The 24323-nt window shown below is 51.0% G+C and overlaps 9 protein-coding genes across 9 annotated transcripts; 6 read left to right on the forward strand and 3 right to left on the reverse strand.

Annotated features, from left to right (window-relative positions):
- Nucleotides 1-922: 922 nt before the first annotated feature.
- NEUTE1DRAFT_117501 (uncharacterized protein) lies at nt 923-2779 on the forward strand (the record flags this gene model as incomplete). The annotated part of the gene is made up of 3 exons (XM_009854092.1): nt 923-1509; nt 1583-2418; nt 2494-2779. 3 exons carry the CDS (start codon nt 979-981, stop codon nt 2552-2554), a joined length of 1428 nt encoding a protein of 475 aa, XP_009852394.1.
- A 987-nt stretch (nt 2780-3766) lies between these two features.
- NEUTE1DRAFT_117502 (uncharacterized protein) lies at nt 3767-5191 on the reverse strand (the record flags this gene model as incomplete). Its single annotated transcript, XM_009854093.1, has 1 exon — nt 3767-5191. One exon carries the CDS (start codon nt 5064-5066, stop codon nt 4035-4037), a length of 1032 nt encoding a protein of 343 aa, XP_009852395.1.
- A 3019-nt stretch (nt 5192-8210) lies between these two features.
- Nucleotides 8211-10977, forward strand: NEUTE1DRAFT_123273 (uncharacterized protein; the record flags this gene model as incomplete). Its single annotated transcript, XM_009854094.1, has 2 exons — nt 8211-10728; nt 10865-10977. 2 exons carry the CDS (start codon nt 8211-8213, stop codon nt 10975-10977), a joined length of 2631 nt encoding a protein of 876 aa, XP_009852396.1.
- Nucleotides 10978-12278: 1301 nt separating this feature from the next.
- NEUTE1DRAFT_44979 (uncharacterized protein) lies at nt 12279-13751 on the forward strand (the record flags this gene model as incomplete). Its single annotated transcript, XM_009853321.1, has 2 exons — nt 12279-13177; nt 13301-13751. 2 exons carry the CDS (start codon nt 12279-12281, stop codon nt 13749-13751), a joined length of 1350 nt encoding a protein of 449 aa, XP_009851623.1.
- A 536-nt stretch (nt 13752-14287) lies between these two features.
- NEUTE1DRAFT_84377 (uncharacterized protein) lies at nt 14288-17161 on the forward strand (the record flags this gene model as incomplete). The annotated part of the gene is made up of 3 exons (XM_009854095.1): nt 14288-15059; nt 15129-16748; nt 16791-17161. The coding sequence occupies 3 exons, from the start codon at nt 14288-14290 to the stop codon at nt 17138-17140; spliced, it is 2742 nt and encodes a 913-aa protein (XP_009852397.1).
- Nucleotides 17162-17394: 233 nt separating this feature from the next.
- Nucleotides 17395-17693, reverse strand: NEUTE1DRAFT_138922 (uncharacterized protein; the record flags this gene model as incomplete). The annotated part of the gene is made up of 2 exons (XM_009854096.1): nt 17395-17590; nt 17650-17693. The coding sequence occupies 2 exons, from the start codon at nt 17691-17693 to the stop codon at nt 17395-17397; spliced, it is 240 nt and encodes a 79-aa protein (XP_009852398.1).
- Nucleotides 17694-17817: 124 nt separating this feature from the next.
- Nucleotides 17818-18852, reverse strand: NEUTE1DRAFT_123276 (uncharacterized protein; the record flags this gene model as incomplete). The annotated part of the gene is made up of 3 exons (XM_009854097.1): nt 17818-18082; nt 18471-18645; nt 18839-18852. 3 exons carry the CDS (start codon nt 18850-18852, stop codon nt 18008-18010), a joined length of 264 nt encoding a protein of 87 aa, XP_009852399.1.
- Nucleotides 18853-18890: 38 nt separating this feature from the next.
- NEUTE1DRAFT_84380 (uncharacterized protein) lies at nt 18891-21330 on the forward strand (the record flags this gene model as incomplete). The annotated part of the gene is made up of 3 exons (XM_009854098.1): nt 18891-19691; nt 19763-20028; nt 20138-21330. 3 exons carry the CDS (start codon nt 19207-19209, stop codon nt 20890-20892), a joined length of 1506 nt encoding a protein of 501 aa, XP_009852400.1.
- Nucleotides 21331-21656: 326 nt separating this feature from the next.
- On the forward strand, nt 21657-22858 carry NEUTE1DRAFT_102103 (uncharacterized protein; the record flags this gene model as incomplete). Its single annotated transcript, XM_009854099.1, has 3 exons — nt 21657-21846; nt 21908-22052; nt 22171-22858. 3 exons carry the CDS (start codon nt 21657-21659, stop codon nt 22856-22858), a joined length of 1023 nt encoding a protein of 340 aa, XP_009852401.1.
- Between the last annotated feature and the right edge of the window lie 1465 nt (nt 22859-24323).

Here is a 24323-nt window from a genome sequence, read left to right on the forward strand (position 1 = left end):
AGGGAAGAAGAAAAATGTTAAAAGAATATTAAGATAAATAGTGATTAGCACTTACTTTATTGTATTAATGGGTGTGAAGGACGGGAGATGGATGGAGGCGTTGATATAAAATGGCTTGCAGTTGAGGCTAGATGGAAGCTTGGACTAATTTTCAATTGAGTATAACCCAAACTTGGGTCACTGTAGGAGATAGTTTATCAAGGTTAGAAGTAGGTATATACAAGGATCTGATACCACCCCCCAGTGCAAGCCTAATGCCTGCAGCTGGTATAGACTTTAGTTTTTGGAACTTTTAGATAAACGACCCAAGTCACACTTGGGCCACTGTACTAGCGTACCGAGCTAACAAGCACACCAGTACTGGACTGTACCTCGGTAGTCCCTCCAGCGCGATAACCCCGTTTCAACGGTCTTAGCGGCTTCGTCTTCCCTGAAATGCGGGGGTGCCAGCCACTGAGGCGACACCCCCTGATCCCAGCTTCAACAATAGATCAAGTCAATCACCACCTCCCTTCAACCTATGTACTTAGGCGAACCCCGGCCGCTCGTGATAACAGCCCGTTGCCGAGCTGAGATGACTCTCACCACTTCCGTCGTGTCGTGTCGTGGGGTGGGGCCGGAAGCTTCCGATACTTTGACGGCTCTGGAAACGAACACAAAGAACCAAGACGCCGATGGATGCCGAGGTCCCCCGCGCTTGGAGCTCTAGAAGGGACGACAGGAGTCATCGTGACGGTGACTAATTTGGTTGCATGCATGATGGAAGTCTAACCTCGTGGGAATAGCTTTAAGGAGCTTCCCCTCTTTTGCTTCAAGCTCCCTTGAGCTCCTCCCAAGCTGTTATTCATTTTGTGTTCCCTCACTTCTTGCTATCCTGATCCTGATCCTGCTCCCATACCGGAGTCATCAACAGTGAGGTTATATCTTACCACACCACAACCACAACCCGCCTCGTCAACAACAACAACAACCGCGAACATGGCGCCTTCTAAAATCCGCATCGCTACCGCCTCCCCCTCCACCCAATCCACCACCCCCGAAACCCTCTCGCAAATTTCCCACCTCGCCCGCCGCGCCGCCTCCAATCATGTTGACATTCTCCTCCTCCCCGAGGCCTACATTGGCGGCTACCCGCGCGGCACCAACTTTGGGTGCGTTATGGGCTCGCGGTCGGCCGAGGGGAGGGACGAGTACCTCCGGTACTTCCAGGCCGCGGTAGATTTGGGGGATATCGTTGGGGAAGGGGGTGCCGGGGGGCTGGAGAAGTGGGTGCGGAGGGAGTTGGTTGGTGATGAGATTCAGGGAAGGGTGCAGGAGGGGGACAAGGGGGACAAGGTGAAGAACAAGAGGGGGGATGGGACCAGGGAGGAGTTGGAACGTATCGCGAGGGAGACGGGGGTGTTCTTGGTGACGGGGTGTATCGAGAAGGCGGGCGGGAGTCTCTATTGCAGTGCGGTTTATTTGTGTCCGAAGATGGGCATGATTGGGAAGAGGAGAAAGGTTATGCCTGTGAGTGTCTTTCCCCTTTTCTATGCGAATGTACAATGATAGCGTAAGCTAAGGCCAAAACTCCCAAAAACAGACCGCTATCGAACGACTAGTTTGGGCCCAAGGTTCTCCCGCCACCCTTCGCGCCGTTAGCACCGTCATCCGCGGCGTCCGCGTCAACCTCGCCGCTGCCATCTGCTGGGAGAACTACATGCCCATGCTTCGCCAATCGCTCTACTCGCAGAACATCAACCTTTATCTTGCTCCGACCGCCGACGGCCGTGACACATGGCTACCCCTGATGAAGACCGTTGCCATTGAAGGCCGGTGCTTTGTTGTCAGTTCCAACATGTGTGTGCGCAAAGATGGAGACAAGCAACAAGCCAAGACCAACGGTGGCCCCGCTCTCGCCCAGCAGCAGGAGCAACAGCAGCAAACCGGCACGAGCGCCATCGCCGACCCCTCGCCGTATTCTCACAACGACAGTCACAGCCGTCCCAAGCATATCCGCAGACAGTCCATCTTCGACGAAGACGGCAACGAGATCGTCCTGCCCTGCTGCAACGAGCAAGGTGTTGTTGAAGTCGAGGCGGAAGCCGGGGTTGACGACGAGGCCGTGTCCACCACGACGGCCAAGACTTCCTTGTCTTCTGCTGCTACTCCAGCAGCATCGGTTCCGGCTCCGGCTCTGGCACCCAAGCCGGAAAACAATGGGAAAACGTTCAAGTCCCCTGTTATTGATAGGTCCACTGGTGCCAAGACGGCGGAAGAGTTTGTGTCTCGTGGTGGCTCGGCGATTGTCTCGCCGTTTGGAGACGTGCTTGCCGGTCCGCAGTGGGAGGATGATGAGGGGATTATATGGGCGGATGTTGACTTTGAGGATTGTATCCGCGGACGGCTGGATTTGGATACTGCGGGGAGTTATTCGAGGTATGCTTCTTTTCCTTTGCCTGATGTGATATCTTGTTGTCCAGTAGGCGCGCAAAGCTAACTCGTGGTGCTTAGGAACGACTCCTTCAAACTCACGGTCGAAGGCCTTGACTTGTCGCCTTTGCCGTACCAATGAGAATGGTTTTGGTCATGCCGGTATTTTGGATGCGTTGAAAAATGCAGTCGAAGATGCGAGACTTCTGTGGACGAATTGACTAAGCCGTATTCTCTCAACATCTCGTACTGTCGCTAGATACTCTTCCATTGAACACTCATCAATGTCAAGCGGGCCAACTCTACATGTTGTATTACCCGACTACTCTAGTATTACAGTCCATTACTGGTTTGTTTGTTAGCTCGAGACCTTGTGTCAACTTTCCTATGCGTCTTCATAGCTAACTAATGCGTGTTGTTACCTTGGAAACGCCATTTCTAATATTCAATAGATTATATCGATTCCTGTTAATGCCTTTATAATTCGTAATCAGCCACTTTCACTCACTTTATAAGCTTTAGGACTATTCAGGATTGATTTCGTCTAGTACACACTACCAGAAGTACCTACCTAGTGTACCAAGCTAACAAACAAACCAGCATCGGAATGTATATTGGGAAACCCCAACAACGTGTTGACCCTGTCCTGTAAATAAGTAGGCAATTCCATGTCTCTGTGATCTGGAACTGGGGATCATCTCGCTTTCTTGAAATTTCAACCTACTTTAACCTGTCTTGTACGCCGTTATCGAAATGCATCTCTGCGTAAAGATGACTGCTGTTAAGATAATTGTGAGCTTCGCAGGACCAGAGTTGGATTACCAAGCCCTTCTTTACCAACAGATGGATGGACAAATCGGTACAACTCTGGAGCAACTCTGGAGCTGTCTGACCATTGCCAATCTCTCAAGAATGCCGCGGAGGTACAAAAAAAACCCACAAGCTGTACGTGCGAAGCTTCATTCTTGGCGCCTGACTTCACATTCTCCTGTCTAAACATATTGAAATTACGTTGTGTGATGTCAACTTTATTTGTGAATTAGTTACGAATTAAGTGTACAATACATGTAAACGCCAATCAATACCGCCCTAATGGAACCGAACAGAGACGAAAACCGAACCCGATGGGGAAGGAACGGTTGAAAAGAGGCAAGAGGTAACGGCGCTGAACAAGGATGCCCAAAGAAAGGGATGAAAGACCAACAACAGGGAAAGAGCATTCCGAAAGCGAGATCGAGTCTCGAGAAGATGCAGCGGTGTTGAGAAAAACATGGCAAGTAAAACAAAAGTTGAACAAGACAAAAGCGAGGAACTTGATGCCAGAAGATAAATCAACAGCCCAGAAAAGATTTTCAGTCAAAGAGAACCTGCCTGTTTCCATAGCGACCATCAGAGCTTGCAGAGGTATCCCATTCTCAGTGGAAAAATAATGCACACGATAGACAGAAGAACAAAACGCCAACACTTGAGCCCAGACATATAACCCGAGAATCCTGTTTCACCCATTACCCTGTTTCCGTCCCAGAACACCATGCCATTAGTATGTTCCTGTTCTGTCCCAGTTCCTCAGCGTATTTACCATTATTCATTCCATCCTCGTCACCCGTACAGCCCAGACTCCATCATGCCCTCTCCTCCCCTTCCACATCCTCATCCACATTACCAACCCCGCCACTAATTCTCCTTTCCCTGTCCCTATCCCTCGGACTAGCCAATGGACTAGGCGATGCCGCAGCCGTGAGCCCAACCAAGCTCCCATTCATCGGCGCAGAAGTAAATCCCCCACCGATACTGCCACTGATGCTCTCCGCCCTTCCATGCCCCAGCAGCCCACTCCTCACACTAGCTGCGTCTCCTCCGGCACCCGGCCCGCCGATGGCCTGCTTCGCGTAGAAACTGTTCCTGTCGCTGGCTAGGATTCCTGTAGTAGAGGAGTAAATGCTTGTGCGATCGTTGGCTAAGCCGTTGGGTCCACGGTATAAACCACCGGGCGTAGTGGCGCCGGTAATGCCCCCACTTGTACCACCTTCCATGTTGGAACTGAGGACGCTGAGAGGAAGAGACTCGCGACTGCCTCCGAAGAGAGAGGAGGGCGCGAGAGCACGGACCGAGGCGTCAGTGTCGAAGGAGCGGCGACGGCGGCGCTTGGAGGAGGATGCGAGGGTTAGGATGGAGGCGTTGTCGGTCAGCAGGTTGTTCGCCGTGGCGGTATGGTAGGTTGTTGGGTAGAAAGGCGAGTTTCCACCCTGACCCGAGGGCACAAGATGGGCTGGAATGGCGGAGACGGGAGTGGCCGTCGTTGGGAAAGGCTGGTTGAAGTGAATGACTTGTGAGTTGGAGTGCTGAGAATGATGGTTGTGATGGTGGTGATTAGGGCTGTTGGACGTATTGGTGCTGTTCTGGTTGCTGTTGTTGTTGTGCATCGCAGCGGCGCCATTGGGCATCAAAGATTGTATTGTCGTCAGGGTTGTAGTCAAGGAGCGGACAGACGGCGCGGGGGACGAAAAGGTGCTATCATTTCCCCGACGGGAGTCGATATTTACGGTGCGAGTTGTGCCAGTGACCGAGGAGGCCCCGTAGGACGGGGCGGCCATAGAACACGAGGTCTCGTGATCGGTGACGACAGTTGGAGCTATGGTCGATCGACCGCCCATGGTTGGGGGTGGGCGGCCGTCGGCGGACAACCTGACAGACTCGTCGGAAGGTTCATTAGATGTTGTGCTCGATGTTCTCGCGCTTCTTGTCGAAGATAGCGAATAATGACTGGTCGGCGGCGGGGTCAGTGCGATCTGGATGTGGTCCGAGTAGGAGCGGCCAACGGCTGCGTATGGGTTGTTGTCGGTCTGTTTCTTGACGTTGTTTCGCTTGGAGCTGGCATGTCGAACAGCATCGCCGGGCTTCATGCTCTTCAACTTTTTCATTAGCGACGAGAAGGGTCGTCGGCGACCAGTCCTCTCGGGACGATCATCTCGGTCTGGCATAGGGTCAGCGACTGAATGACGGCTGAACTGGCTCAGTGGTGGAGCAGAATTGCTCCGATGGCGAAAGGCAGAGGCAAAGGAATGCATGTTGAACGAGGGACGGTGTGATGAATGGGTGCAAGGTCAGAGAGAACGAGGGGGTAGGTAGCGCAAAGAGTGGACAAGGTTTCAGATGAGAGAATCAGTACCGTGGTGACAAGATGTAGCCGTCTCGGTCATGATGGTTGTGGCAGAGCGGCAGGAACTGGAGAAGACGGTGCCAGTCCAGTCGAATTACACGGGCGCGGTTAGTAGAGTCGATGTCGATATCTGGCGGATATGGTTATGGATCCGTGCGGTAGTGCAGTCGCAAAGCAAGGGTCGTCGTCGTCTTAGCAGTCAGTGGCAGTGGCAGCGGCGGAGGCCAGTCGCAGAAGGTCGAGCAGTAGTCGTCAAATCATCAGTCGCGGGTCGGCGGAATACTAGGTTCTGGATGTTTGCTTGCCCGGGTCTAGTGTAGGTACAGGTAGAGGTAGCGTGTAGCTAGGAAGAAGGAAAGAAGATCAGGGCGCGTGTTGAACGGGCGACGGGACGATCGCCAAGGCCAGCGAGTTTCACCTGCTTTTAGTTGTGTTTGCTGTGTCCGAACTGTACCACTTCCCTACCTAACGGGCGGCTTCTGCACAGACTGCACTGACGGGACTGGTCCTTGGGGCAGATTACAACCCAGGTACGGTGGTCTTGTAACGACCAAACGGTTTCACCTTCCTGTCGCCGAGAGGAAGGACGGACTGAAGGGGATAGCTAGGTACTGTAGCGAGGAAGGAGGTGGATGGTGAACGGTGAGATGGAAAGAGGAGTGTTGTATCGAATACGTATTGATTGAAGTCGGTCGGTCGAGTCAGTTGCGAACGTAGCGTCAGTGCTTCTTTGACGGGCCTGTCGGCAAGGATATGTACACTAGACGTAGAATGCAATCATGCCATCTGTTGATTGATTGATTGACAGGTCGAGACACGGTCGCGATTTTCCTCAGAGACGATAAAAGAACGATTCGGTTCAGTTGTATTCGCAATTGGAAGCATGCCCAATAATACCAACCCAGCGACTTGAAGTATGTAAAGTGGTCACAGGGTAGGACAAAGAACCGTGATTGATTGCTGACTCTGAAAAGTACCTACTATTACGACGAAGAGATGATGACAGCATCTGTGTCGCGTCTTTGTTCACTTTTATTGGAACGGCAACGGCGCATGAGGTGGACTTTGGGTCAGCTGGGGTACAGTAAAGACCCTAGTGGATGCAACTAACTCAAACTCTATGGGGAGTCTCAGAAAAATCTTGCATCTGCTGGATATTTCGCATTTACTGGGGTCCCAGTCACATACACTACAGTTTGGGTGATTCCTGGCCTCCGGGACACTTGCAATTACTAGGTAACTTCATATAGACTTGCATCTACTGGGATTTCTACTGTACTGAATTGTACAAGTTGCACTGCACTGTCATTTTCCAGCCAACTGCGACGGCATGGCGACTGTACAGAAAAGGGATCCACCAAGTTCGGGCGGGCCTTTCCGATCTGTGGAGCCAAATGTTTCGACCCCTGGGGTCCGCCGTGGAGCTTCTGCTCTCACGTGCCTTGCCAAGAACCATGGCCATCAAGGTTCACTTGTCTTGTCTCGGAGTTCCTAGATCACCTCACACATGGGTCTGACCTCGGACCACGATCGGAGCGCTGCAACGTGTATAAAAGTCTGTATCCTTACTATACTTCACTAACAAATAAATGGACCAATCCGGAACCTGTCCTGAACAAGTCCTTTAAAGATTAAGAAAAAAAAGAAAAAAAACCTCTTTTATTTATGTTAATCTATATTAAAATCTGTGACTTGTTCAGGACCGATTCAGGACATATTTAGTATAGGTCCTTATATAACAGAAATTTAAAATAGAGAATTTATATTTATAATTAAGAAAATAATTTATAAGTTGTTTATTTTAGAATTTTACTATAAATAATATATTATACTTCTATAAATATATATATAATATAAGTATTTAAACTCTTTAACTTTATTTTTAAATTGTTTTTTTTTAGATTAGTTAAGGATCAGTTAAAGATTGGTTAAGTATTAGTTTAGGACTAGTCTAGAACTATTCTTCAGAATATTCCTTTTATTTATATTATATAAATAGATTTGTATTATTAATTATATAAATTATATTATATAGCTATATTAGTCTAAATTATGAGATTAATTGTAATCAAGTTTTAAATAATTTTCTTTCAAAACCAAATTAGGAATTAGTCCAAGATAGGTCCAGAATAGGTCCGGGATAGGTTTACCTAAATTTTAGTATTATTAATAAAATAGGTTTGATATAACTGTTAAGAACTCCGGTATCGGTCTAGTTTTGCTTACAGTGTGGGGCAAATGTCTTGGCGCAGTCTTGGCGCTCCTTATGTGATCCGAGGTCAGACCCATGTGTGAGGTGATCTGGGTGCTCCTTGTCTCGCTCTCTTCAGTTGTCGGGGTGGCCAGTGCCAAGACAGAGAGAGCTTTGACCTGACGTCTTCTTTCTGTTTTGCTTCGGTTGATTCTGAATGGCTTCATCCAAGCTGCTTCCTTCAACTGCATCCTCTACTTTCAATTGACAGGCCTAACCCATCGCACTTTTTATTCTTATACTTACGTCACTTCCATTCCATTCCCTTGCTGCCTCTCTTGGGCAGGTCCCGTCCTTCTAGAGCTCAACAGTGTCTGTTTGCATCGCCGACCACCCGCCGAGACCTTTCTGCCAAAAAGTCATGTTGGACTCACATCATCCACCACAATGTCCATCCAACCACTCCCTGGGGACGTTATCGCCCAGATCAAGTCTTCAACGGTTATTACCTCCCTGAACGGCGTTGTTGATGGCCTGCTTCGAAACTCACTCGACGCCAGTGCAACCAAGATCAATATTTCTATCGACTACAGCCGTGGAAACTGCTCGGTCGAGGATGATGGGCTCGGTATACCTCCAGCCTGTTTTCGTGAGGAGGGCGGTCTCGGCAAGCTTCACTATACCTCGCGATATCCGCCACATCCCGATTTCCATGGAAGACATGGCCAGTTCCTAGCTTCTTTAGCAGCTCTGTCTCTGCTTTCCATCTCTTCTCATCATCATGAACACCGCTCACATAACGCTTTAACGATTTACAACTCCCGTATCGTGGCCCGCAACACTCCTGCTCTTCCCGAAGAGCGCCTTCTGGCCTTTCCAAGTGGAACGCGTGTTACTGTTCGCAACCTTTTCGGCTCCATGCCCGTCCGCGTAAAGCAGAGGGCCACCCAAATTGAACGACTGGGCACGGCTAAGAGCCTTGACCAACTCATCCATACCATTGTTTCCCTCCTTCTTGCTTGGCCAAACGAGGTTACTGTATCCGTCCGGGACGCGTTTTCTCAACATTTTGTTACGCTTCGCACTTCCGGGATAGCCAACCAGTCCCAAGACCGTCGAAACCTTGCTGATGAACTGGTGCTGCGGGCCTCCAGCCTTTTTGCTCAAGCTTCACTGACTGAGGAACAGGACTCCAAGTCATGGGTTCCAGTTGGAGCCTCCGTACCTGGTGTTTCTGTGAGCGGCTGCTTCTGTCTCGTCCCTGTAGCAACAAGGCGGGTGCAATTCATGTCTTTGGGCATACGACTCCTATCAAATGAAAACGAGTCCAATATTTTGTACGAGGAGGTCAACCGCGTATTTGCAAATTCCGGGTTTGGCGTCATCGAAGAAGCAGCACTCAACGAAGGGCAGCCAAGGAGGAGAGAAGGATTCACTTTAAAAGAACTCAAGTCAAGAAAAGGAATTGATCGATGGCCCATGTTCTTTCTTCAAGTCATCATGTCCGGGCAAGAGGGTTCTCTCAATGCCGATAACTTTCTAGACGAAAGGCAGCAGGACCTCTCCATCATCACCGACCTTCTTCAGGTGATAGCCTACGAGTTCTTAAAGAAACACCATTTCCGGCCCAAGCCTGTCAATGCCTTGGAAAGACTCAGATCTCCAAGAGGCTCATTACCCGAGTCCAGTGGTCTCAAAAGGTCTGGCTCCCCTTCATCCTCACAGGCAGCCTCCAGTCGCGACAAGAAGCACACCCCCTCGGGACTAGCGCGATCGACTCCCAGTAGTTCTTCGGCCAGCTCAGTCAACCGTCATATTAAGGAAGGTAGTTCAGCCTTTTCTACAGACGGAGTCGTCAAATCTGCCAGCACACCTACTCAAAGTGTGGAAATCGTCCCGTGGGCTCAAAATCCACTGTTTGACAGAGCCGGTAAGCTCATACGAAAGCCGTTCGAGGATGTCGAGCCACATCCATCAAGCAATGCTCCCTTCGCGTCACGGGGACAGAGTCGACAGTCCAGTCTGCCCCCAAGCTTGGAAAGCAGCAAGACGGACAACTATGTGGAGTGGGTAGATCCCACTACGAATACCAGAACACTCATAGATCCGCGGACTGGCTTTGTGATTCGACCCCATTCTGCCCCCGGAACGAGACCTCGAGACACTCCAAAGCCACGTCAAAAGGAGTCACTACGTCAAGGTGGTGTCCCGGCGTCAAGAAGAACCGCTTTCAAGCCTGTCGAAGCTCCCATACCCCATGTGCCCGGGTTGTACGAGTCTTCGGAGCAAGGCGCTCATCATAGCTGTAGTCGCCACTCTATGGGAGCCGTCAATGTGGAACTAACCAATGGAGGGGCCTTGGTTACCTTGCAGGGCCGAATCTCCAGAGATGCCCTGCGTACGGCAATTGTCGTTGCACAAGTTGATAAGAAATTCATCTTTGTCAAACTGGCTCCCACGGAAGTAGACAAAGTCTCTCCCAGCTCCGACGTTGACCGAAGCGTCCTGATGCTGATCGATCAGCACGCGGCTGACGAGCGAATCCGCGTCGAAGATTTGATGAAATCTTATTTCACCATTGTCCGCCGCTCAGATGCCACAGAGTCGGACCAAATGATGGCCCGAACGCAATCCCTACAACGCCCTCTCCGCTTCGACCTGTCAAAGCAAGACGGGAACCTTCTTGTCAGATACAAAGCACACTTTGAGTACTGGGGCATTTTCTACGAAGTCTTTGCACGCCAGGAACACTCGACGAGGTTCACCGTGGAAGTACAGTCACTGCCACCCAGCGTTTTGGAGCGGTGTCGGTTGGAGCCGCGAGTGCTGGTCGAGTTGCTTCGAAAGGAGATATGGAGGCTGAATGACAACCCCGGTCGGGGCTTGTCTGCGAGTCGTGGGATCAGCGCCACCGAGAAAGAGGGAGAACGTGACTGGGTCGCTAGGTTCCATGATTGCCCGGAAGGTATGTTGGAGTTGTTGAATTCTAGGTCTTGTAGAAGTGAGTTCTCCTTTGCTCCCTCGGCATGAGAGGTCATTATGCTAACAAGTCCAGGCGCCATCATGTTCAACGACGAACTGTCTCTGGATGAATGCAGCAGCTTGGTCTTGCGGCTGGCCAATTGTGCATTCCCGTTTCAGTGTGCACATGGGCGACCGTCTATGGTTCCCCTTCTCGATTTGGGTGGTGGCTTCGTTCCCTTTTCGGATTTGACTCTTCCGCACGATTTTGGCAGGACTCGAGGCGAGGGAAAAGACAAGAACAACTTGTGGTCGGAATTGAGGAGTTGGAGACGGGATAAGATCAAAGACCAGTGAACCTGGCAAACTCGATATATAGGCATCTTGAGAGGATTATCTGAGGCTCTTGATATTGTGTGCAAACTATTTTTTAAGAGAAGATGACATTCCAGACACATATTTTTCTGGCATGAGTTGATTTTTTAACGCTTCAGTTGGCAACCGCGGAAGATACAGGAAGACGGTTGAATGGAATGTTTGATGGGAGGACTTTAGATCAAGAGGGGTCATACGCCGGCGCTGCCGATGGCTTTGAAAGTTGCAACACGCCAAAATCTCACTGACGGTGTCTGATGCCATGCATCGTCACTCCACACCTTTCGGGCACCTCTGATCAGTCACGAATCATGTTTCGGCTAGCGAGTAAAATCTCTTCGCGTAAGCAGCTATGCGTCGATATTACTTCATGATAATTATGACGATGGGCATGTCGACGGAAAAGATTTGGTGGAGTGGTGTCTTCAAAGAATGCGCGCAATAACCAGGCCGCCAGTGCAACATGGTTCATGCCGTGAAACATGGGACTGCAACCGCATTCTGAATGAACCATCAACCGATGATCAACCGAGGCGAGCGGGTACCAGGATTCGCCCCTCCCACTCTGCTATCTGACCGAACGGATGGAGAGATTCCAGCGAGCGGAGATGGTGTGTGATACCGGGGTGCGAGCGCAAATGTGTTTGTCCTATCCCTACCATAGTAGACGTACAGTTCAATGCTTGAAAGTTTGTTAGCATAAGACTTGCACCCTCTTTTAAGAAGGGAGAGGCCAATGATTGCAGCATTCCTATTGGTTCAGACAACCGCAAAACCAAACCAGCGTGTGTCTCACTCACATGCACCAAAACATTGATTCCATTCATAGTGGGCAATAACGAATGAGACGCTGTCACGCTAGGGCTCTAGTATAGCCAATCTGAAAGTGGTAAAAGAGCTCTCTGTAAGTACCACGCTAACGAACTTTAAGGGGTGAACTGTACATCTGTCTACTCCACTACCGAGACAAGACATGCAAATACATATCCGGAAACTGAGGGGTGGGCACAAGTTCACGAAGTGCATCAGTATAAGTAGCCTTTGTCCCCTTTGTCCTACAATGCTCAAGCCTCCTACGTCACTTCAGCTTCAAAAACGAGAGAAAGGGCCTGCTCTCATGCTACCCACCTCAGCATCATCAGTATGAACACCACGACACCATCACCACCCGATAGCCTCATGTCAGCCATCATACCCTCCTTACCTCTACCAACCAGTCTCGTCTGGAGCTGGACCACCATCCTCACCGTGCTCGTTCCCTCTTACCTCCTCCTCATTCGCTACCTCCGCTTCCAGCGCCTGCACTCCTACCGCACCCGCTTCCCGCACTACTTCGCCCCGGATGGCTCCCCCACCAATCTGGACAAAATGACCCTTCAAGACGCCCACCAAATCCACATGGACCTCTCCCAGCGCGAGTTTCCCTACCTCTATAGGCGCTCCCTTTTCTTCGCCCTCTTCAAGACCTACTCGATCCCCTCCATCTCGTCCCTTTTGCTAGCAACAGGCCAACTTTCCGCGACCCAAAGTGCTTCCAAGCGAGCCACCGACACCGAGGTCCTGATTGGGGAAATCATCATCAACCCGCCCTGGGAGAAGAGGGGGCTGGAGGCGCTGGCGAGAATGAATTGGTTGCATGGCCGGTGGCAGAAGGCGGGACGGATCAAGAACGGGGATATGCTGTACACGCTGAGCATGTTTGCGCTGGAGCCGGAGAGGTGGATCGGCAGGTGGGAGTGGAGGGAGGTGAGTGTGGTGGAGAGGTGTGCGTTGGGTGTGGTGTGGAGGGAGGTGGGGGAGTTGATGGGGATTGGGATGGAGGATTTGGACAGGTTTGGGAGGAAGAAGAAGGAGGGGGAGGAGCGAGAAGAGGAGGAGAGTGGACTGGAGTGGATGGAAAAGATGAAGCGGTGGAGTGATTGGTATGAAGATACGGAGGTGCGGTATACCGAAAGCAACGAAAAGGTGGCGAAACATACGGTGGATTTGTTGCTGTTGAGCCAGCCCAGCTTTTTGAGGGGCGTTGGGAAAGGGTTTATTGGGGTGTTGATGGGGAAGAAGTTGAGAGAGGCTATGAAGTATGCTTCCCACCTTTTTTTTTTTTTTTTTTTTTTTTTTTTTTTTTTTTTTTCTCTCTCTCTTTCTCTCTCTCTCTCGCTTTGCCCGCCCCGGTGAGATACTAACCGTCATTCTACGTCTAGTTTCCCCGAACCGCCTCAATGGCAAGAAAAGTCCCTGACCTGGATCCTCCTCTTCCGCCGCTGGTTGCTCCTCCACCTCAGCCCTCCCCGACCCGAGTGGATGGTCCTCCACAAAATCGACAAGAACGTCGACCCAGCCACCGGAAAGTATCACTACAACGTATACGAACTTGACCCGTGGTATGTGAAGCCGACGTTTTGGAAACGCTGGGGACCGTCGGCCCTACTGAGTCGCTTGGCTGGGGCTCCGGTTCCGGGTGATGGGGGTAGCAGGTTCCAGCCGGAGGGCTATCACATCCATGAGGTTGGCCCCGAGAAATTGAGGGAACAGGGGAAGGAAGAGATTGAGGAGATGGTGAGGGATTTGGAGAGGAGAAGATTGGAGGTGTTGGCTAAGGGCGGTTGCACTGGTAGCGCCGGTGGGGGGAGGTGTCCTATGGGACTTGCATAGGCTGTATAAGCTATATATGTGAAAAAGCGGCTATCGATAGAATGTAAATATAAAGGCATGGAGAGTGGAGGACAGCGGCCGGTGGGATCAAACAGGAGCAGTCACCTGCATGCCTCGAGCTTAACAAGTATCGTCACGCATCAACCCTGACCCGCCTTTTGGTCCAAGTCGCCCGCTTCTGGACCTGTTGTTGATGTATGAATCATGATGGAGACACCACCGCTTTTCCTTGAGTTATGAATAGTAAGAACTTGATGAAAAGTTTTTCTCTCTCTTCCAATCTGGCAAGGACCTCTCAATCGTAGATACCGAGGCTAATGTGAGGAGTGACGCTCAATGAGGTGGGATGTACATGGCGGGTGTAACCCTAACCCTGAAATGACATGGTGTGTTGAACTGAACGGAACTGAACCACTTTTCCGTGGTCGCTGCCATCGAGTCTGGTGACCTCCGAATCAGGTTATCTGGCTTGCAATATCCCGAGCACCACCGCTTGCGCCCATCATCCCAGGATCGCATCACTTGGGGCCCCCATCATGTCCAATCATCATGAGAATCCTTTGTATAATTCCTATTACGGCAATGCGCCGCCCACCACACGCGTTCCCCTGCCCTCGTACCCCTCCCAGCAGATAAACGCCCAACAATATCACCAGCCTCCCCAGCACGTCCAGCACGTCCAGCCAGTGCAACAACTCCCACAATTCCAACATCCCCAAATCCAGCAGCAGGCTTATGCTTCCCGTTCTCAGTCATCGCAGTCCAATCCCCAGCAGCAACAGTATGGGGCTCAAGGACAAGGCCAGCTTGATCAACAACCACAGCAACCACAGCCAGAGCAGCAGCAGCAGCAGCAACAACAACAACAAGAATCCCAAGAACGGCAGACCCCGGAGGAGCCTTCAGAGGACAGGCCTGCCAAGAAGAAGCAGAGGATCACCCGGGCGTGTGATGCCTGCCATGGCCGCCGTCAAAAGTGCCAGGGCTTCCAGCCATGCGCAAACTGCATCAAGAAAGGCGTAGAGTGCACCTACAACAACCCCTACTACCGAGGCCGCGCAAGGACTCCTCCTCCACCTCCCAATGATCCCAACACCCGCAACTTTGCCCGTACCACAGACATCCGCGGAAAGGAGATACGTGAGCGAAGCTGGGTCAAGCGAGCCTGCGATATCTGTCGGGATGGACGCCATCCCTGTTCAGGCACTCTACCGTGCGATAGGTGCTTCACCATGAGGCAGGAGTGCACCTACAAGAAACGCAACAGTCGCAACCGATACGAAGATCTTCCGAACCCGGAATTGAGGGGTCCCTACCACAAGCCCGCACTGGTTGATGCTGTCTTGGGGCCTGACGATCTGCCACAACCTGTCCAAGGACCTGGAAATGGTGAAGGTGATGCTGAGGGACAGGCCATGAGAGACGACATTGCTCGCCACGGCGGCCCTGAACAGGACTACCTGAGCCTCAAGCTTGATCGCCGCTACGGAGAGGAGGACACTCCACCTCTTGTCTTTCTTCAGGCGGCTTGGAAAAAGCTTGCCCAGGTCCAGCGTACTTCTCAGCTTCCTCTTGATCAGCCCTGGGACCGTTCGACAACCGTTCGGTTTCCATCCAATCGACAGAGGTGGTACCAACAGCAGGACCACTTCTTCAGGAGCTGGAACGGCACCTTCCATTTTCTCCATCGTCACACCGTACGGAATTGGTTGGAACAAGTTGAAAAGAACTTTGTGGCTCGTCAGGAGTTGTGGTATGGTGTAGGCCATGCCCGTGCCGCTGTTGCCCTTATGACCATGGCTCTTGGCTCGCTCTTCAGGGATGCTCCAAAGTCGTGGGTGCGCATGAACAAAAAAACCGGCAAGGCGATGAAGAGCAGGAAAATGCCTCCTCCAGACGACTATATCTGGTCCCTCGAATACGGCGATTCATTGCTAAACACCGCCCTAAATCTCACAGATGCCGAGAAAGGCGATCCGAGGTTAGACTCTGTCCAAGCTCGCCTCTTGCAGGACTTGTACCTCTTGAGCACATGCCGTTTGAACAAAGCTTGGTATACATTTGGCAATACCCTTCAGATGATCACAAGCCTCGGTCTTCATCGGCGTGTGGGCAGAAACCGTGGACTTGGACGCGACATTATCAAAAGACCGGACTATGCCAAGCTCCAGTGCGAGAGGCGGACATTCTGGACGGCTTACATTATCGACAAACAACTCAGCATGGTCTTTGGACGACCCAGCCACTTCCGTGACGATTTCATCGATCAGGAGCTTCCAGACGCTGTCAACGACGAGGACATGGGGCCCACTGGCCCTGTTCGGGCACACAAGGGGGATTGCTACATGGAAGCACTGGTCTCCCATGCCAAGTTGAACAAGCTCATCGACAAGCTCCTCCACCAAGTATACTCGCTTCGAGAGATCCCCGACCAGCAAAGGATCGATAGCGCTCTACGCATCGGCAAAGAGGTTCAGCAGTGGAGGGACGAGCTGCCATACCTCCTCAGGAATCTTAAGCCCACCTTGCTGCTTCCCCTTTTCCAGAGGCAGATGGTTTTCATCCGGATAGCACACTGTCATGCCACCATGCTTGCCTACCGGCCCTTTCTCACCACGCCCTACCCTCAATCAGGCGAACTGAAAGAAGCCACTGACTACGCCATCCGCGAGTGCGTCGACGCGGCACGAGTCAGCCTCAGTGTCGTCACCGGCCTTGGTCGCACAGAGGACAACGCGCAATTTGTGACGCTCTGGTACCCCCACCAGGTCGCCTACTGCGCCGCCGTCGTCTTGATCATCCTCCCGCACATTCGCGAGCGCCAGAAATTGTTTGGTGGCCCTCACTACCGCGGCCATGAAGTGATGGATGGCAAGTTGCACAAGCTGGTGGAAAGAGGCATCAAGATGTTGGCGTCGGATACCAGTCCCTATTCGCCCGCGCGAAAGTGGGCCATCATATTGGAGGAGCTCAAAAGGGAGGTGACGCGCCAGACAGGTCATGTCTTCCCAAGTCTGGCGAGCGGTGCTAACAAGAAAGCTGCAAATGAGAATACCCCAGCGGATGGGGAGGAGAATGGGGAGGAGGAGGAGGATGAGGAGGCTGAAAATGAAGTTGAAGAGGCTGATGGCGTGTCGCCAGATGATCAGTTGCTGGAGGATGCCCTTCGCGCTCATTGGGCGGCAGAAATGGTTGGATCGGTGCAAGATCAAGTTGCAGATCAGGAGGGGGAGGCCACGACGCCAGGTTTAACGAGGAGGCTTTGGGATAACTGGACGTTTACGGATTGGGCGGATCTTGACTCTGCAGTAAGTTGGCTGTTTACATGCTGTTTGAGTTGCCGTGCTAATGGTTCCCTAGGCCTTTGGACCTATTGCCGACTTTGCTGAAGATCCAGCTCCAGCTCCTGCTCCAGCTCCGGTCCCAACTCCAGGACTAACTCCCGTGTCCGCTCCGGCTACGGCTCCGGCTCCGGCTCCCGTTACAGGTCCCGCCCCGGCGCCGGTGCCGGCTCATGCTCAAGTTTCTGCGGTTTTCGCACCCGTTTAAGACCTATCCAAAACTCCATATCCATGCATGCCGTACAATTCCCAATCCTGATACAATTCTTGTAATGATGCGTTCTTGTCCGTCCAACTGTTCCTCATCGACTGTTCGCACTTCCAGACCTTGGTGAGGGAGACCCATAAGATGATTGCGCCAGCGCATTTACTTCGGCCTCTAAGATACCAATTCGGCCCTTTATCCCGTCGAGGCCGGAGTTGTTCATCAACCTCTCGGTGACGGTGGGGTCACTTTGGAGATATGTCTTGAGGCGATATGAGCTTTCTGATGATTTACTACAGCCCATATGTCAGTGTGACCCTTGGAACAGTTTGAAATGGTTAGTACCACTTACTTGGCCTTTGAGGGCTTTGAAGCAGGAACCTCGATCAGTGTCATTTTGTATGTGGATTTCTGAGGGCGGAGCGGAGCAACTGTGTTCTTCTTGGAAATCTTGGTTTTGAATGGAGAACATCTCGAAATCCTGCTCCGGGGGAAAGTTCTAACCTTTTATCTTCCTCGAAAGTGGCTATTTGAGAGGCCCTAGACAGGAGGCCAGGGACAGCAAAAGATGAGAGAGAGGCCTCGACTTTGCGGTTGGGCATTGTCCTCCACAACGTGAGGATTGAAATCGCCAAATTCAGCCCGGGAGGCTCACCCGGGAGGCACTTGGTTATTCGGAATTGATCATGGCGACGCCAGCAAGGGTACCCCTATATCCCAATCATGGCCTTTTTGATCACCGTGTATAGCCGGCCCTCATCGTTGTTAACGTTCACAACACAACACTCGCCGATTCTTCACCTCTCGTCGCAATTGAGCCGCTCTTGTTGGAATTTTAAACGCGTCATCTGCCTCAGAGAAACAACATCATTGATGACAACTCACTGTGAGATTCGTCGGCCGGCCTGATGCCGCGATAAGGTGTGGAAAAAAGGGCCAATTGGATGTTATACCCCTTTTCCACAGCCTCGTCTACTGCATGTGAGTCTCGATTACCTCTACCAACATGGATATAGGGACTCTCCGCAATTGAGCAATTACCTTATGCACGAGGTCACCACAACATGTCGGCTGCATGCCGGAAGACCAGGCCAAGCCAACAATCCTCAGCGGGCATTGGTGTTAACCCTCTTTCGGCATGTCATGCGGAACCTACCTTTACTACCCTCCTACCTTCGGAGTATCCCGCCGCCGCCGCCACCGCACCTTGATCTGGGTTGCAAGGTCGCAGAATTGCAGTTGCAATGCTTCGCTGATCTTGCACCACTGCTCATCCTCGCCGAGTTGTGTCCCGCTTCTAGGAAGTTCATTGGAGAATTCGAGGTTCTTGCTGTGGGATCCTCGGGATCTTGGAAGGGGTGGTGGGTGAGGTGTGGTGTATCATGACACCAGCTGATGGAGGGCTGTATCTACACCACTCTATCCAATTCCTTCTCCGCATTTGCGCAAACTGCGAGCAGGTATTTAACGTTTGGGGATTTTGGTCAAGTTTTGCTCACCTTGTCCTTCCGACTGGTCTGCTATCAAGCTTTCAATTGGACTTCATCTCGTACATTTCTTTTCGAACCCAATTTTACAATTCTCTCATTCAATTCCCACGAACCTCCGTCTCTACCTGGCAGCTAATCATTATTTGGTTACTCGAAGTCAACATTACCCTTTGGTCCGTCCATATTCCAACATCTACTCCTTTCCAGGCCTTCGTTCCATTAGGTACTGAGTTCTTGTCTACCTTCATTGCTCGACATACCTCTCCAGCCTTATCAGGGCAGCCATCCATATATACCATACCCACCAACCCAGCTTTCCAAGTCCGAGTATTTGCATCGCTAGGATATCACCGCTGATGTCTCTGGCTTGGCGCTCTCTAGCCCAACACGGATCGATTTTATGATTGTTCCGGCCCTTGATGGAGGACGTGTGTATTTCCAAGTTAGGCAACACTCCAGCCAACAGCTCGACAGCGACGACGACTGAAACCGCTAGCAGCCTCCTGAGCAGACGAAAGAAACTGATTCTTCAGCTATCTATGGCGAGGTTCGCTCGTAAGCTTGACGAATGGCTTGATAAATTCCCCGAGCAGCCCTCTCCCAAGACATTGAAGCGGCCTCGAGGGGCCGTTGAAAGCAATCATCCATACAACCAGGACCAGGATAGCGCTGCCGCAACTGAGGATGAGCTATCCAAGGATCAGCATGCACAATGGCAACATTATCACGCTGTGACGGGGAATATAAAGAAGGCGACCACCAAGCGGGCGAAACACCATGGCCCTGAAGCACCAGGAGGAGAAGGCCGCAAGTTCGCTTGTCCGTTTTGTCAGCACAACCCGGCCAGATATAGGACTGTGAAGACATGCTGTGGACCGGGATGGGATAGTGTTCATCGGGTCAAGTGCGCCCCCATTTCTCACGTTCATCTATTCCCTTTCAAACAGTACACTAACACCTAACCTCAACCTACAGAGAACACATCTACCGCCGCCACTCACTCAAGAACACCTGCCCCCGATGCTACGATCAATTCAAGACAGACGATGACCTCAAGAGCCATCAAAGGGCAGAAACGCCCTGCCGGCTCCGAAAGGACAACGTCCCCGAGGTGATCACCGACGAACAAGACAAGAAGCTACACGCTAGAGCCAAGGCTGGGTTGTCAGAAGAAGACAAGTGGAATGATATGTACTGCATCATCTTTCCGGGGCCAGCGGGGTCGAAGATCCCTTCTCCTTGTTTGTCTTCCTTTTCCTCTCCTTCCCATCCTCGTTTCGTGTACTCTCTTTTCTCTCCTTCATTCCTTCTTTCTTCCTTCGTCGGGTTCTGACAATCTTCCATGTACAGATTACGACACCTCCACTCCCACCCCTTCCTCCTCCTCATCTAACACATCCCCTTCTTCGACGAAGAACAAGACCCTGACAGCTCCACCAACCGCTTCAAACTTCGACATCTCCTCCTTCAAAGACCTCCTGCGTCGCGAACTCCCCCGCTATGTCGAGCCCATCTTCCGGCAGGAGCTCGACAAGATGATGACGTCCGTACAGACGCAAATGAACCAAAAGGCCGATCAGCTGTTCAAGGACGTGGTATTCAAGTTCAGCCGAACCTGGGTGTGGCCTGCTACAACAACTGGTGCTGCCGGTCCTAGCACTACCGACAACACTGCGAAAGTGATTACGCCACTTAGCAGCCCACCCAGCCCTAGCCCGAGCCAATTCCGAAACAGCCCCGAAGACGCCAATGCTGGTGCCGGTGTGGACGGTCACCATGGAGACAGAAATGAAGAGGAAGGAGAAGGTGACGAGATTGATGGGGTCACGTTCCCAGAAAACCAACAAAGCCCATCCTGGCTCGACTCCCTCGTCGAAACCTTCGATCCCAGCAGTCTCGACCTCCCCTTCTTTAAGAATGGCGAGGTCGATCTCGAGGCTTGTTTGGAGGGGATGATGGGCAATGGTGGTGACGAGGTTTCGGATTCGGCATATGGTACTTTGCCGGCGTCGGAGGGCCAACACGGTTCTTATGGACTCGGGTTGGGGATGGGCATGGGTGTGGCTGGGATGACGGGGGTTATGGGTTTGGGGGGGCAATGGTGAGATCACTTATCAGATGAAGGGTGGATGGAGGGGGTAGCTCCTAGTTGAAGGTGCATGGCATGGTTGGTGTGGGCAATATTTTCTTTCCTTCCTTTCCTTCTGTCTCTGCTTCTTATTTCGAGCCATCTTGTGGGTTGTCTGGCAGCAATTGTTTCGATGATAAGACATTACTGTCATCCCCTTTACTATGTTGCCCGTTATCTTTTTTTGCATAACTTTGCGATTTTCTTGAGATCTGTAGATGAAGTGCTAGTCCAAAGGTGGACAGCACCCGGCCCTTGTCGAGTCCGGGCACGATACCTGAGCTTTAGACATGGTCTGCGGAAGTACCTCTATCACATCGACAACTCTGCGGCTTCCCGTCCTCACCTTTCTAAGCCGCTAACGAGTGGTTCAAATACCTGACTCATACCCACAGGCGAAATCCTTCGGGCTGTGCTTTTCCGACGGGTGACCGAATATTCTTCAGGCTGTTGAGGATATGCCTGATCATCAACGGCCAGGGTTTAGTGAAGAAGTCAAGCATGCCGTGTCGCCACATTTTCGCCCAACTTGTTTCTCGAACACCTTCTCTTTCTGGACAACCGGATCAAGCCTTGCGCCATAGTGCGCCATAGTAAACGTTCGTGTTATAAATCATGTCATGGCTTGGAAAGCAGCTTGCATTCCCCAATTCTCGACACATTTGTCTCCACCTCCCAATCTCTTCCAGGTCTTCCTCGTAACACGTTCTTTTGACACTTTTAGGGTCTATTCGGAGCACCATGGCCTCCAGAGCCAGAATTTGTGACCTTCAACTGGGTATACGACTTGCCTGGGTATGCCTCTTGGGCATATTTAGCTCGGTAGCAGCTCAAGACAGCATTCCTGTGGTTATCTCGGCAGCTCCGGAAGCTCAAACCACCCTCCCAACAGGCGACGTGAAGGGCACCTATATCTATTCCTATGGAGACGGTACGTCCTACGCCTTATATTTATTTGGGCTTTCGCTCTGTGCTAACTTGCTCTCATTGAGCGGTCCCTGTGTCCTGTGTACCGGGGGAGAGATTTATGTACTCTTCCAGTTACGCCGCTTGCTGTGCGTCCAAAGCCCAATGCGACTTTGCGGTCGGGTGTGATGGTTCAGTTTTATTGTTCAATGGAAAGCCACATAGCACTTGGTGTGTTAAATCCCTTTGCAAGCTTACTTATGAAAGGTTACCGGATGCCTAAGCTGACCCTCTCTTCTTACAGTGGAGGCAAATACCCAGACTGCCGGGGTACTACTATCTTTGACAGGTTTCCCTCACCACTCACAAGCTGGATGGACTGGGTATGTACCTCATGGTACGAGGCAGTTCCTACAATCTACCAAGAAGTAGACCCGAGTGCGGTAGCCTCCGTCTCCTCAGCATACTACAACCGCTTCTCGAGTGATAGCCAAGATCAAACAACCGTGGAGATAACGCAACATATCACCGTGACGATATCATCGGGAATATACACCTCAATCGTCACCCAACCTAGACCAGTGAGCTCGTCGAACATTTCACCAGAAACTGAATCAAACACAGGGATAGTGGTGAGCTCGTCAAACAAATCAGAAAACAATCTATCTACCACCACCAGCAATTCAACGCCTACATCAAGCACAACAATTGACGGGAATCTCATCCCTGAGACAAATGCAAGGCGTGCTTCATCAAGAGCCTGGATAGCCGGCGTCGTGGCCGGACCTCTTCTCACATTGGTAGCCGTCGGTTGCCTCGTCTTTTGGTTGAAACGAGACAGGCGAAGAAAGACATTGGCAGAGAGCGGATACTCGGAACCTGACGTACACGCTCACGATCTTCCCTATATTCAATCCCATTTTGGACAGTCTACGGAACCAGAGAAGACATCTGATGCTCATCCTGTTTGCGAGCTGGAGGCAACGGAGGTGCATCAAGGACCTTTCCACGGAACAGGTGCAGCGATGCGATTATAGATCGTCTATCAAAAATCGGCAATTGATGGTATCTCAGCTATCGATCGCCTTTCAAGATAGACTGGAGATGTGGGAAATCTCTACTGCTTTGAATTGTGATTGTGTTGGAAAGGTGTGTACGCTGATGTCTTCACTGGTATTCCCGCTCTCATTTGACGCATTTCATCACTGATCAAATTGAGATGCTTCATCTTTGTCGGCCCTTGCCTCGCCCAAACTGCGAGTATGTCCTCATTCACTGGACTTATTGTTGGATTTATAAAACACAGATATGCTCCCGTCCCACGTTGTTTTCTGTCTTTAACTCTAAATCTTGTTTATCTCGCTATTTACGCACTCTCCTTCTATGATACCAGTTTAGGAGACGACCAACTATCATAAACTCCACAGTACTTACTTTGGGAGGTGGTTGTATCTGATGCAGCGAGGATTCACATTACCTTTGCCTATGCTAGGACTCGAGAAGTGTCCGATTAATATATGAGGCATATGAGAAGGCACACGCACGAATCAGTCTCGTCCATGACAAAATTGATGGGACCTTTCCAATACGATACCGCTCGTTGTAGTTAGGAGAGACGGTTGCAAAACTGTGATAGGGATTACGACGATTCGAAAAGACATTGGCTAGAGTCCTATTTGAATTTTTCTATCTAGTAATTGCCTAGAACCCAAGATCAGATACGTAGTAGGAGTATACCCGAGGTATAATGTCAAAGGCCGCAACTATTTTGACTAGGAAGAGCCTAGCACGGGCCTCAACTTTTCTGCCCCGGGCGAATCAGTGTACCTGGCAATAGTATCATAATCCCGGAGGACCAAAAAGTCGGGTGTGTACCTAGAGGTGCTCGAAAGAAAACCTCAAAAAGAACATGAAAAAAACATGAACAAAAAACATGAACAAAAACATACAACACCAGGGATTCGCTGGTCGTCACCGACCCAACTACTAGTCTGGCCCTCACTGGCTTATCTATGGGAGAGCGGACGGGATCCCGAGTTTTCCAGTGGGTATGGTCGTATGTGATGATTACTTTGCAAAGTATGGTTTATAAAACAGTTAGTTATTGTTACTTCCTGTGTGATCCCGTCTCTGCTCACTACGTGAGAACTGTCTGCTAGATGTAAATGGGTTTCTCGGAAATGCATGCATGACTTTTAGATGCACTATACGCATGTACATACCCGTTAGGACTGCCTGACCCCTAGTTGCGCCAAGGGGGAGGGAAACGGTTCTAATCCTAACGAGTAGCGTAGGAATCATCAGATCTTCCAGAAGATCGGTGGTGAGGGTTCAACATCTAATCCATCCATACTAAAAAAAAAAAAAAGCTATATAGCGATGAATCCTACAGTGAGTAAGGTACCCACCTAACCTTGAAGTGCATGCGATTCCAAACCTGGCTACCCCGACGACCTTATTGACAGCGTCGATAAGAGGAAGCCAGTAGCTTCCGAACCAACC

This window comes from Neurospora tetrasperma, assembly GCF_000213175.1.
Source record: "Neurospora tetrasperma FGSC 2508 unplaced genomic scaffold NEUTE1scaffold_4, whole genome shotgun sequence".
NCBI lineage: Eukaryota > Fungi > Ascomycota > Sordariomycetes > Sordariales > Sordariaceae > Neurospora > Neurospora tetrasperma.